This window comes from Engystomops pustulosus, chromosome 3 (genome assembly GCF_040894005.1).
Source record: "Engystomops pustulosus chromosome 3, aEngPut4.maternal, whole genome shotgun sequence".
NCBI lineage: Eukaryota > Metazoa > Chordata > Amphibia > Anura > Leptodactylidae > Engystomops > Engystomops pustulosus.
Genome location: NC_092413.1, coordinates 23,203,171 through 23,217,297, shown reverse-complemented (window position 1 = coordinate 23,217,297; position 14,127 = coordinate 23,203,171). Strand labels below are relative to the sequence as shown.

General features: G+C 40.7%; 1 protein-coding gene across 2 annotated transcripts in view; it reads left to right on the top strand.

The window, feature by feature from the left end:
- The window catches only part of EPAS1 (endothelial PAS domain protein 1), a 93,940-nt gene extending 81,043 nt beyond the window's left edge, over nucleotides 1-12,897 (top strand). For both annotated transcript variants that reach the window (XM_072140292.1, XM_072140291.1), the window contains exons 11-16: nucleotides 1,059-1,172; nucleotides 1,432-1,919; nucleotides 2,546-2,669; nucleotides 3,648-3,765; nucleotides 3,891-4,058; nucleotides 5,294-12,897. In XM_072140292.1, coding sequence (XP_071996393.1) covers nucleotides 1,059-1,172; nucleotides 1,432-1,919; nucleotides 2,546-2,669; nucleotides 3,648-3,765; nucleotides 3,891-4,058; nucleotides 5,294-5,445 — 1,164 coding nt within the window. In that variant the 3' untranslated portion in view covers nucleotides 5,446-12,897. The remainder of the gene's footprint in view (nucleotides 1-1,058; nucleotides 1,173-1,431; nucleotides 1,920-2,545; nucleotides 2,670-3,647; nucleotides 3,766-3,890; nucleotides 4,059-5,293) is intronic.
- Nucleotides 12,898-14,127: the final 1,230 nt, after the last annotated feature.

Sequence of the window (14,127 nt, the reverse complement as noted above, 5' to 3'; positions counted from 1 at the left end):
TAATTGCTTGAAGTGGAGCTTGTGACCTCCTAGAATTTCTAGTTGGTGAAGTCTCTGTGTAAACGGAAGTGATGTCCCCTGGTCTGGGGAGGCTACTAATTGCTTGAATGGGAGATTGTGTCCTCCAAGAACTTCCAGTTGGGTACAGACCCAAAACTAGAAGTGCAGTAAAAGAACAAAAAGGTTTTAAGCTCATTTTCTAATTCTGCCACTTTGAGTACCGATGTACGGAAGTCGATGTATGTAAAATTGTGGTCCAAAAATGTTGAAAATTTCCAGCATCCAACCTAATTAATTCTGTTAACCACATTTATTTAGAAAAAAATATAAAACATTATGATGTGACTTAAAAAAAAAGGAATCTGACACATTTCGGACAATGAAAGTCCTTAGTCGTAGTCATGGCGCCGTAGCACTTTACAAATCATTAGGGACATATAGAAATAAAATACTACATTGCAGGGTACAAACCTAGTCATATGGAAGAACCTGGATCCTGGAAATCGGCTACATTTGTGGACCAAAAACGGCCGACCCCCAAGGTGTTTCCGATTTTCATGGAAATCTCATTAAGTTCCCCAATTGTCAAGGCAATTGGGATATCCCTTGATGAACAACCCATCTCACATATGCAAAGTCAGTACCGGCACTATCGTTAGTTGAAACAGATAACGGGAATCGCTCCGGAGTCCGATGGTACATGCAGCAATAAAAATAAGAGACTGACCATCGGGGTGCTCGATGAGCGGTAGAACATGCAATAATATCGAAAAAAAAAGACGACACTCTCCAACATCGGGGTCAATCTTCAGTTTATTCAAAGGGTACCGACAAGGTCCTTCTCTACGACCTTGTAGTAGAGGAGGGTCTTGTGATTAAGGTTATAGTGTGGAGAAGAAATGGAGTATATGACAGGTTCACCCTATGAATTAGGAAGACCTCATAGATACTTATGTATCACTTACATTTGAAGTTTTTGCTGAATTTTTACTACTGAGGTTTTGGACCTATAGAAAGTTACCCAGCATGCACTAATCACAGTCTCGTTATTATAACAGCCAAGCAGCCCTGGAGAATACTACACTACTTTAGAAGAGGACCTTAAGATCGAGCTGATCGAAAAGCTATTTGCTATGGACACAGAGGCACAAAATAAATGCAGTAATACCCAGGTATGTTCATGAAACCAAGGATTATTTGGGCCTAGCAATTATGGGAACCTCATGACCCATACAGGGAGGTTGGCATATGTGTGATTGTGCCCATGTTCTGCTTAATATGAAAGGTAAGGGAGTAGTGGTGGAGCTATAGTGGGTGTATTGCAGATATTTGGGCACTATATGGGGTTGTTCACATTTTCCAATGGATTTATGGGATCTGACCTTCTGTCTGTACATTTGATATCCACAAATTTTATTCTTTCTCCTATAGAATGACTTCAATGATTTGGATCTTGAAACTCTTGCTCCATACATTCCCATGGACGGGGAAGATTTCCAATTGAATCCCATATGTCAAGATGAGTGTCCCCTCAGTGACAAAGCACAACCCCCCCAGCAGAACCTGAGTAGCATGAACCCCCTCTTCCATTCCAGTGCTCCTCCACCACAGAGCCAGTACCTTCATCAGAACTTTTGTCCACCGATGGCAGCTAAAGGTAGTAACCCCAGCCAGGAGGCTCTGCCCAACGCAATGTTTAATGGTGAGAGGAAATCCCCACCAATATCCGCATACCAAACTGGTGCTAGTACACCCCTGTCCTCTATGGGAGGGCGGCCGAACGTACAATGGCCTCCGGATCCGCCAGTCAGTTATATGCACACAAAGTGGAGATTGATGGATCAGTACAACGAGACGCCAACCAATTCAGTTTCAGGGCGACCAATGCATTTACATGGCATGCCCCTATATAAACAAAGGTAAGAAGAGAGAAATATCTATCTGTATGTCTATCCCACATCTATCAATATATCTATTATCATTTGTATGCACATTTATTTTCTTATATCTCTCTTAAATCTATTTGTTTTCTATCTATCTATATATCTATCTATCTCATATCTATCTATCTATCTATCTCATATCTATCTATCTATCTATCTATCTCATATCTATCTATCTATCTATCTATCTATCTATCTATCTATCTATCTATCTATCTATCATTTATGTATCTATTTATCTTTGTTATCTCTCTAGCCACTTTTTCCTATCAATATATGTAGGATCTATCATAGAGATATCTCAATGTATCAATATCTCAAACGTTCTTAAATAAATTAAAGTAGAACATAGAGGGGTTGCCTGTGATGGTTGCATTTCAGATCCAAAAATACAAACTCTGTAATCTTGGACTTTTGGTCCAATTTGGTCTGAATTTGGGGAATGTTAATGTTTTGTGGGGAGATAATAATAACATGTATGTTCTGTTGTGTACTACGTATAACAGAATGATTATTTATAAGGTTAAACAACTGATCGCTGTAACATGTTAATAAATAGTAATAAGGCGCAGTGTAAATACATCTGGGACTCTTGTTTGCAGATCACTTGAGAGTTTTGGTCAACGGGGCAAAGATTTACACCCTAATGAAATCCCGTTTTGTAACAGCATGAAGAGAAAGCGACAGCTGGACTACGGAGATCAGGGATTTCCACAGCTCAATGTGGTAAGGAACAAAATAAGGAATAGGGCAAACAAATCCTTAAAAAGAAATTATAAAAACCTCTTGAAATAAAATAGCAAGAGCTGCCAATCACTGTGTGTGGGTGGAGTAATCAGGACTCTCACTGTCAATCACTGTGTGTGGGTGGAGTAATCAGGACTCTCACTGCCAATCACTGTGTGTGGGTGGGGTAATCAGGACTCTCACTGCCAATCACTTTGTGTGGGCGGAATAATCAGGACTCTCACTGTCAATCACTGTGTGTGGGTGGAGTAATCAGGACTTTCACTGTCAATCACTGTGTCTGGGCGGAGTAATCAGGACTCTCACTGCCAATGACTGTGTGTGGGTTTGGTAACCAGGACTCTCACTGTCAGTCACTGTGTGTGGGCGGAGTAATCAGGACTCTCACTGCCAATGACTTTGTGTGGGCAGAGTAATCAGGACTCTCACTGCCAATGACTTTGTGTGGGTGAAGTAATCAGGACTTTACTGTCAATCACTGTGTGTGGGCGGAGTAATCAGGGCTCTCACTTTCAATCACTCTGTGTGTGGGCAGAGTAATCAGGACTCTCACTGCCAATGACTGTGTGTGGGTTTGGTAATCAGGACTCTCACTGTCAGTCACTGTGTGTGGGTGAAGTAATCAGGACTTTCACTGTCAATTACTGTGTGGGGGTGAAGTAATCAGGCCTTTACTGTCAATCGCTGTGGGTGCGCAGAGTAATCAGGACTCTCACTGCCAATCACTGTGTGTGGGTGAGGTAATCGTGACTCTAACTGTCAATTACTGTGTGTGGGTGGAGTAATCAGGACTCTCACTACCAATCAGGACTATCAATGTCAATAACTGTGTGTGTGTGTGGTAATTAGGTTTCTCACTATCTCGAAATGTATGAATATGTTGAAAATATTGTGTTACACCACCAGTGTATTATATGTCCCTATAATGGTGCTTATATCTTACCTTGTATCTTTTAGGGGGAGTTACCTGATAACAGTATACATTCACTTATGTGGAAACGTATGAAATCTCTCAAACCAGGGATGTGCCCCCTTGGTTCCGAAAAGAAGTCGCTGAGTACAAGCGTTCTAACCGGTAAGCGGAAGATTCTATGAGATGTATCTGAATATAGATGTGTACCCCGCAATAGTCTGGACGCATTGGGCCCTGCTGTGCCCTATGATATGTGTAATCTGATATTAATGCTTTTGTGATTCCAGACGATTACATCTGTAATAGGCACCGGGGTGTGAGCCCTCATATGTCCCAGCAGTCACAACAACACTGTGCATCAAACACCAGAGACGACAGGAAAACCCCGTACCCGGGCTCCTTCTTCAGCTGCAACTACCACGAATACAACATGCCACAGTCCCAGAAAGCAAAAGGTAAAATCTAGAGGCTTCATTACATTGGTTAATTTCAATCATTATTAAAGGGGTTGTCCGTGATTATTAAAACAGCGCCACACTTGACCATAGGTTGTGTTTGGTACTGCACTTCAGTACAATCAATGAACCTGAGCAACAATAGGTAACAATTTGGAAAAAGTAGATGACATATGAATGGGGAATGGATGCACAGTTAGTTATGGGGGCATTATCAGAGCTCCTCCGTGCCTCCGCTTCACAGGTGGTTACACTGTGCAGGAGCACTTCCAATCAACTGTGTGCCAAAATTTCCTCTCATGCAATGAGTTATGGGAAAATATGCAAATAAGTTTTCCAGGGTGGGATAAGGAAAACCACACCTCTTTTAGATACCTTGTAAGGCAGCTCCCTTGACATCAAGCATGACCTACAAGAGGCCTTGTGATTAGATATGGGATTAAAACCTTACAAGGTGGCTAAAAGAGGGGTGGTTTTCCTTATCCCATCCCGGAGAACTTATTTGCATATGTTCCCAGATTTCTCTAGTGGAGAGTGCATGGCTATAAGTCTGCACACGCCTACACGGCGGCCTTAATTGGGAGTTCTCTTATTTCCCCTAGTAAACCCTAGTAAAAAGCCTCTTACTCAGCCAAACCAGTTCCCTACACTGTACTGAGGAGACCCAACCAGGTCCAAACAGCACTGTCTACAGTTGGGAATCTGTTCCCTTTGGAATAGATATACTGGTTTGGTCTTAATCCCGCATCATGTTATTAGGCTTCCTGAAGGTCATGCTTGATGTCAAGGGAGCTACCTTACAAGTTAACTAAAATACGCGTGGTTCTCCTTATCCAATCCTTGAAAACGTATTTGCATATTTTCCCAGAATCCTCTAGCAGAGCGGTCATGGCTATAAGTCTCCACGCGCCTAAATGGGGGCTGTAATTGGCAACTCTTACTTCCCGACCGCAGTGAGATTACAGCAGACAGAGGGGAGAAAGTGCTGGGGGAGCAGGGGATAGGATGAGACAGTGTAACAACTTCAGATGGGCTCATTAGTATAATTGTAAAACTTGATTTTAGAAGGAAGTAGGCCAGGGATAACAAATATAAGAAGATTATCACAGTTACTGTGGATCATGATGGATTTTGATGGTAGATATCCTTTAAGCCGCTCCTGGTACTCCTTCACTCTTATCGTTCACTCAACCCATAGTCGGAATTAACCATTTCTTTTCCATGTCCGTTCACAGCTCTGACCAACCGCCTCATCGGGCCATCCTATGAGCCATACCTGTTGCCAGAACTGACGAGATACGACTGTGAGGTCAATGTGCCAGTACTGGGCAACACCAACCTCCTGCAAGGCAGCGACCTCCTCCGAGCGCTGGACCAGACCACCTGAAAAACAGACACATTTCTTCTTCGACTTATAACTGTTCATATACAAAAGCTTTCGGAAAAAAAAATCGCGAAAAAGAATCTATTTTTCCAGTAGACCGTTTCTACCACCGTTTTACCGAATTTTACCGAATCTACTCGACAAAAATTATGGGACTTTGTTCACATTTACCAAATAGTGGCCTTACCGGAAAAAAACAAACAAAACGGCATCCTATTAAAAGATAAGACATGCATAGAATGTTTTTACCTGCTGTATTTTTCTTTATTTTAATAACAAATTGTATAGTATAGACGATGTTTTACACACGCTTATACCCGTGTAAGATTAACTTATATTTTTTTAAGTGGCCACGATTGACCCTATGGTGCACATATATATCGTGTTTGTCGCGCTGGAGAAGATATTTCTGACTGTCACATATAGGAAAATTCTTATGATACGTTGTTGGCGACGCCATTTATTGTGGTTGTGTTTCACATGCCATAAAGCCGTTATGGAAAACCTGACATTCCCATGATAATTGCGACCAAGTTTGTGGTTTTCCCTAAAAAATAACAAGTCTCCAGCATTTTTCCCTTGTTCCCTAAATTGACAACTGGGTGGGGCCATTTAGATCTTTGTCAAACGGAGGTGACCCTGTATAGTCAGCACCGATCGGACAGTGTCACATTATAGCGAGACACTGCCCTAACAGCTAACACCCAGTTGTCAATGTGTCCTTAGAGGGATTGTCCACTTTCAGCAAATAATTGATATGGTTTGTGTAAGAAAAAGTTATACAATTTTCCAATATTCTTTCTGTATCAATTTCTCACGGTTTTCTGGATCTCTGCTTGCTGTCATCCTATAGGAAGCTTCTATGTTTACTTCCAGTGGAAATAAATCTAACTATGGTCACACAGGTGCACGGCTCAGTATATCACACGGCTATGATTACTTTCTGTGATAATAACGGCTCTTGCACCAGTGTGACATCACATGACCATGGACAGATTTCTATCCAGTGGAAGTAAACATAGAAGCTTTCTATAGCAGGACAGCAAGCCGAGCTCTGATTACTCTCTGTGATAATAATAGCTCCTGCACCTGTGTGACATCACATGACCATGGACAGATTTCTATTCATTGGAAGTAACATAAAAGTTTTCTATAGCAGGACAGCAAGCAGAACTCGGATTACTGTCTGTGATAACCACAGGCAATGCACCTGTGTGACATCACATGACCATGGAAGGATTTATATCCACTGGAAGCTTTCTATAGTAGGACAGCAAGCAGAGATCTAGAAAACTGTGAGGAATTGATGCAGAAACAATATTGGAAAATTGTCTATCTTTTCCTTACACAAACCATATCAATTATTTGCTGAAAGTGGACAACCTCTTTAAATGTTGGCAAAAAGTTTTAAGAAAAAATGCTCCTGAATTTAGAGGAATGCAATTATTTACCAAAACAGACAAGTCGGGAAAGGTAAGGTCACCAATCCAAGACAGTCTGGTTGTGCCTTTATACTGAAGGTATGGTAAGGGACCAGGGATTGGTTATTTACTAGCTACCTCAGTACATTGAGCAAGATATTAAAGGGACACTAAATTTGGATGGTGAAAGGTCAAAAAACTTTTTGCCTAAAAAAGTCTAAAATATCCCTCTAAACCACGAGCCAGTCTACTTATAGCCTCCTTCATCTTTGGTTGTGAATAACTAAAGGGACGGGGCTTACCCATAGAGGTAGAACTTGGTCACTAAGGAGGCGGAACATTCAAAGCCACACCTCTTTCCCCAAACTTCCTGTTTCCCACACTGAAAGCCTAACCAAAAGACTTAGTTTCGAATGTTCAAATTATTGGTCCTTATTTTACAATACGGACAGATTTCTTTCTATTTCAACTTTAGTGTCCCTTTAAGAAAACCAACTCAGCTGTAGACCTTTAAGTTTTCTGTATATAAAAACACTAAATCATATGTAGATGGAAAATAAAATTTATATACGTATCCGTGTCTCTGATATTGGAAGAGTTGGGGGCAGAGATGTACCAAAAACAAGTGCAAAGGAAAGCGACCAATCAGATTCCAGGTCTTATTTTTCAGATTGCTCTTTGGAAGATGAAAGCTGCTTCATGATTGGTTGATATGGATAATATTGATAGGTCTCCCTAATTCTATAAGGCAGGGGTGTAGTATATGATACAAAGTGGAGTAAAAGGATAGTCACCCATGACCTTACTTGCCAAAATCCGCACCTATTTTCAACAAAATTTGAGAAAAGACCAATCACCTTGCTGTGTATGAATCACATTTACAGTTGTGTATATTATTTTTTTTATATATATATACTACATATATACTATATTGATGTTACTAATCTTCCGGGGGTAAACACTGAACTACAAGGGGGCGTGTAACATTGCACAATTTAGCACCGCTATCCGTATACCATCTGTATGTGTAGACAATAACATATATATGGCGATTTAACCATTAATCTTTTAGGTAAAAGCTTCTTTTTATTGGTACAGTAATTTTTTTTTATTTTTTTGTACATTTACAACATTTTTGGTGAGATTTTTTGGTTTTACTTTTGATGGGGTTTTTTTTTTTGAAAATGTAGCAGCAGTAGCTTCTGCGGCGGTTATCGTTTCGGCTGATATTGGAGGCATTATACGGTGTAGCCAAAGGAATTTACTAATCTTGTATTATAGTGGCGATCGCTAGCACTTCCTTCATTAACGATACAAGGGTGCCCATTGGCTAGGCCCCATCCATGTGACCACTAGTGATTGGCTAGCCCTTGGATCGGCCGACTAGCTTTGTTGTAAGTGATGGATTTACTTTTTCATGCTATATACTGAATACCTTTAAAGACTGCATTATGCTATCAAGCTCAGTTTTTTTTCTATATCTGTCTATATACCGTGTATACGCCTACGTGATTCAGGGTCTCACAACCGTTTTGTAGCTTAACCTGTGTCAGTTGATAGCTCTTCAAGTGCAACTAGTTGGGTCATACAGCAATATTTTAGCAAGGGCATTGTATTCAGCATTTTTAGCAGTATAGTATAACGTTAAAGCCGTGGCAAATCGTGGACTCGTTCCGAGGCGCCATCATGACTTCCATTATTCTCAGGAACCGGCCATAACTTGGTCTTACCGGGTCAATGCATCAATGTATAGAGCAATACTATGCCTGGTTTAAAATTTCAGGGTTGTTCATCCTCAGGGGTCTTTCGAAGGGTAATGGACCTGAATGTTGCCTTATTTTAGTGGTCTCCACCTCGGTGGAGTTGTAGTTTTTGGAGAACCACAAGTTGGAGTTCACTCCTTATTCGAAGAGGTTTCTTTAAAGATAAAAATTTCAAAACCAAATCATCCTCAGGGGTCTTTTGAAAGGTAGTAGACTTGAATGTTCCCTTATTGTAGTGGTCTCCAACACAATGGCTGCAGGTCAATGGGTGAGGTTGTAGTTTTGGAGAACCACAAGTTAGAGATCACTCCTTATTGGTGGTTGTTTCCTTAATTATAAAATATTGGGAACCAATAACTAACGTAGATTGGGTGACAACAAAAATATTTTTTACTCTTTGGCTTTGGTTTTATGTGGGTTTATGGGTTGAAATCCTATCCCTTTGTCTTGTTCCCTTAAAACTCTTAGTTACTGGCAAACTAGCCAAGTGGGCACATTTACTAATGTCCATGGCACCGTACAGGGTTCCACATGATCCCTTTTAATCAATCAGGGGTGAAGTAGACAGACTGTGCCTAGACCAGGGGGGAACATTCCCACCCAATTAATAAATTTCGTTAGGGCATTCATGACTGTCTATAAGCTGTTAAAAATTGGGCAATTCATGTCCTACTCTGAAACTAACCCAACACTCTTGGGAATGCCCACTATAGGCTCCGTGCACATGACCTTATTTCTTGGCCCTCCTTTAATGGGAAATACCGTGGTCCATTTGGATGGGAGTATTTTTCCACCGATCCATTTGGAAGGCCGTATTTGAGCCATGAGAACGCACTGCAAAGTATAGAGCATGTCCTATTTTTGACCGTATTTGCCGTACTGTCCGCTCCGGTAGTTGCTTATGGTGGCACACAGGTGTCACATGGGCCATTTTTGAAGCCGAATAACAGCCGTAAATACAGTCGTGTCCATGTGGAATTAAGGCATAGATTGCATTACCCTTGCCTCTATTTTTGGATAGGACTAAGTAAATTTCAAGACGTTCGCGTTAACTATAGGACTCTTGGCTAACAACTATGGTAATACACTGTATGGCAAATACCAATAGTATGGGGCTGTACCATGTATGGAGCTGTCCAGCCAAGTTAGACTCCCAACAATGTGATATCAATGGTTTATACCAAGCATAAGCAGATTATTTCCCAATTTTAGAGAACCCCTTTAAATTCCTGCCCCTGTCCAATGATAGTTTTGCATTATGGTCACTGCTACATATTGCAATAATTTTTTTTAATTACATACTTTCAAAATAATGTAAATCCGGCTACTATATTATATATTATGTATATTGCATAGTGTTTTATACAATGCAGGCCTCCATATTGTCAACTATTTTTTTCTTATGGCATCAATGCATCTACCATACGGCTACAGCTACATTGCAGAGCTCTGAGCTATACATCTCCATGGTAACAGACAACAAACACTGTGTAGTCTGATCCTGTAATCTTTTATTTTAGCAATTGTCTCCTTGTTGCCCAAAGCAACCAATCAAAATTCTCTTACTACGTCAACTGCACTCAAGACTGTAACGTGGATTCTGATTGGAAGACAGGACAGGAGGTTCCCAAAGAAAAACAATCAGAGTCCGGTAGTAGTTTTTTCTAAGGTCGTTTAGAAAACGAGAGCTGGTACCTGATTGGTTTTTTTCCCTTCTCTGTAGTTTTGTCTAAAATATGGCCTTATGTGCAGATTGTTGGTTAATATTATTGTTGCACTTTGACGTCTTAATTGCTTTATATTGGAACTGTTGTTGTTTTTTCTCTTTTGCGTACTACTGCTTTCCGTAATTCAGGTCATGTGAACCTCCCACCCTACAACCGCAGTGGAACAATACGTTCCGTCATGCTGCATGACACACCCTGAGATGTTGTTTCACATTTTTAGGGACTGCTGCAACGGGTTGAGCTTGGTCTGGAAAACTTGAGTTGAGTTTGGTCCACCAGATTTACTGATCCATACCTAGTACAGCATGTTAGGTTACTTCAGCTGTTCTAGGTCCAGACCTCTAAATATGGCCGACACATAGGTCGAAGTTCTTGACCTCAACTAGACCGTATGAATCAGTTACCTTCCACTGTCCTCGGTCAAAATAAGAATTGTTCAAACCCCTAAAAAATTGTATGCTATAGGATCCCTATTATAAAATAGGGTTCACTTTACCGTTTTCACCGTTTCTTTTTAAAGGGGAGTAAATCAAGTAAGACAAGAGCCTACTGTAATGAAATCGCTTTTCCTATTACATCATACGGACGTCACCAAGGAAATTACTTAATAAAAAGAGGCCTCCGACAGGCGAGGCTGACGTTTTAAGAACATAACCCACAATAAAAAAGGGGCAAACCCACAGATTAGGGCGGAGCAATCGAGAAACCGATAACTCGTGAGCCCACCCCTATAACTCCAATTTAACGTGTATTTTGGACAGTTGTGGAGACCTGAGAAAAAGTTTTGACCATTTTTTTGTGTCTTGACGTTAACCTACCTATTTTTTATGAAAGATGTTTAATTAAAGTTTATATATAGATTTTTTTTTTTTTTTTTTAATTTTGTAATTTGTGCCTTCAGATTATAGGAGGAAGGGATGGCGGTGAGATTGGTATCCTAGCAATATGTTTTATGCACTACCTGGTCAAGAGGAAATTTAAGGCTAATTTAGAAGGATTGAGCAGAGGCAGGATGCATCTCCCTGTAGCAGGCAATCACATGATCACTGAGTCACTGCTATGCTGTCTTCTGATTGGCTGTTATGAGTTATAATGCATTGTCCCTATCTTTGCCATTTTTGACTTGAGCCTTTAAATCTCTATCCTCAGGCCAGGCTTCAGAGATCAGGTAACTATGAATAGAATAAACTTCCTGAAATCCGATATTATCTACAGGATTTATATATACAACTCATTTTTATATTTACCTGTTACCTGCCCACCATGGCGGCAGCCACCCAAACTCAGAATCGACCCATGGGAAAATTAGTGAAGCCTTTTTTAACAAACTAAATCACAAAAATAAAAACTTGCGGAAGACTAGATACTTCAACAGATATTCTGTGCGACCTTAACAGTGTTGGACTGTCCCACCAGAGAATCAGAGGATCCTCCAGTGGGCCCCAGCTCAAAAAAAATAATAACGGACCCCAGAGTTCCAGAAAATGAAACCCAAAATTTAGGGTCTGGATCGTAGAATTTTATCTGGTGAGATTGGTCCGACATGGCGTCTAAATACAGTATACATATTGTAATTTTAGAACCTGTAAAACATGCTGTGTGAACATAGCCTTAGAATTCATATTGAAGCACAGAGGAGGAGATTTTCCTAAAGCCATCTTGAAAAAAATAAATAAAAAACTTTGTTTGTTGCCCATAGCCACCAATCACAACACAGCTTTCATTTCCGATTTTACAATAATTAATTATTATGCCCAATGAATATGAAAGCTGGACTGTGATTGGTTAATATTGACAACAAAAAATTGTGAAGCAGATTTATAAAACTGATTCCCTCCCCCCCCCCCCCCAAATTTGGTGACAACACTTTATGGGGGTTGATCACACCTTCCGTAAGCCACGCCCTCTAAACCATGGATGATTGATACCCCAATTGGGGGCGTGGACACTGAATATGCCAGATACACCCTATTTTTGGAATTGTCCGGAGCAGAAAGGGCCCAATACTCTAATTTTCCTACTCCAGGACTTAAGTGTGATTTTTTTTAGATGTACTGACCCTCATGGAAATAATTTATAAATATTACTGTAGCACCACTGTGGGCAGGAAACAGGTACTATATATTGTAATTAGTCATCTTTTGTTTTTCGGCGTCACATATGTCCAGAAATGGTGATGGATTTTTTTTTTAACCTTTTAGCGCCTTGAAGCGTCCTGGTGCCTTTCTTTCCAGCAGAAGGATTGATGTGACATTAAACCAAATGAATTCTGTGTCCTTGGCAGGTCTGTGGGGCTATGGGTGTAAAGCACTTGAAGGGTTAATCAAACTTGAATAATGTTGTTTTACCGTCTGTCTAGTGGAGTATTGAGCGCATTGATATCTATAGCAGTTTGCTAAGCTACATCAGACAATCGGGGGGCAGGCGTCAGACTTCTTATACAACACTATCTGGCTGAAATTGATGCTGTTTTCACTGTATGGAAAGTGATTGATACAGAAATGTATTTTGACACTGATACATTATTAAAGTATACTGATCTTTCATCGTGGGTTGTGAGTCCTTTCTAGATATTAGTCACTAACTGGAATGAAATGTGTGTATGAAACCAAAGAAACCGTACAAAAATAGGCATGAAGAATGGGACAGGAACAGCGCCACCTCTGACTATAGGCCATGATGGGAATTGCAGCTTATTCATGACCATATTCCATCATGGGGCCGATGTGCACTGATACAAGAAAATAGCTCCATTTATATATCCCTAACAGCTGCATAAATAAATCTTATCACAAAACGTATCGACAAACATCTATCTACATTCACACTGCCATTGCCCGCCCGTACCATAGTGGGCAACGGCAGTGCACGGGGAGAGGAGGAGGAGGTGAGCGCAGCTCACCCCCGCCCCTCTCCATAGAGATACATGGCGCACGGCGCCGTATTACGGGAAAAGATAGGATAGGTCCTATCTTTTTCCCGGGTACGGAGCTGTACGGTGCCGCACGTGTGCTGCACCGTACCGCTTCCGCAGGGCGCCGTGCGCCTATTGCCGTCTATGGGAGACGTATATACGTCCCCCTTACGGTAGTGTGAATGCAGCCTAAGTCTGTATGTATCTAAAACATATCTGTCCATCTACTTGGATTAGGGCCCCACTACTACTTAACCTTATTAAGAAGCAAGTTATAACACAAGTTTGTTAATGTTATTATACATGATATAAAAAAGTTATTATGTTATTATACATGACAAAAAAGATATAATGTACTCAGTGATGTTACAGTACAGGGATAATACACACAGTGATGTCACAGTACAGGGATAATACACACAGTGATGTCACAGTACAGAGATAGTACACATAGTGATGTCACAGTACAGGGATAATACACACAGTGATGTCACAGTACAGGTATAATACACACAGTGATGTCACAGTACAGGGATAATACACATAGTGATGTCACAGTACAGGGATAATACACACAGTGATGTCACAGTACAGGTATAATACACACAGTGATGTCACAGTACAGGGATAATACACACAGTGATGTCACACTACAGGGATAATACACACAGTGATGTCACAGTACAGGGATAATACACACAGTGATGTCACACCACAGGGATAATACACACAGTGATGTCACAGTACAGAGATAAAGCACACAGTGATGTCACAATACGGGGATAATACACACAGTGATGTCACAGTACAGGGAAATACACACAGTGATGTCACAGTACAGAGATAATACACACAGTGAT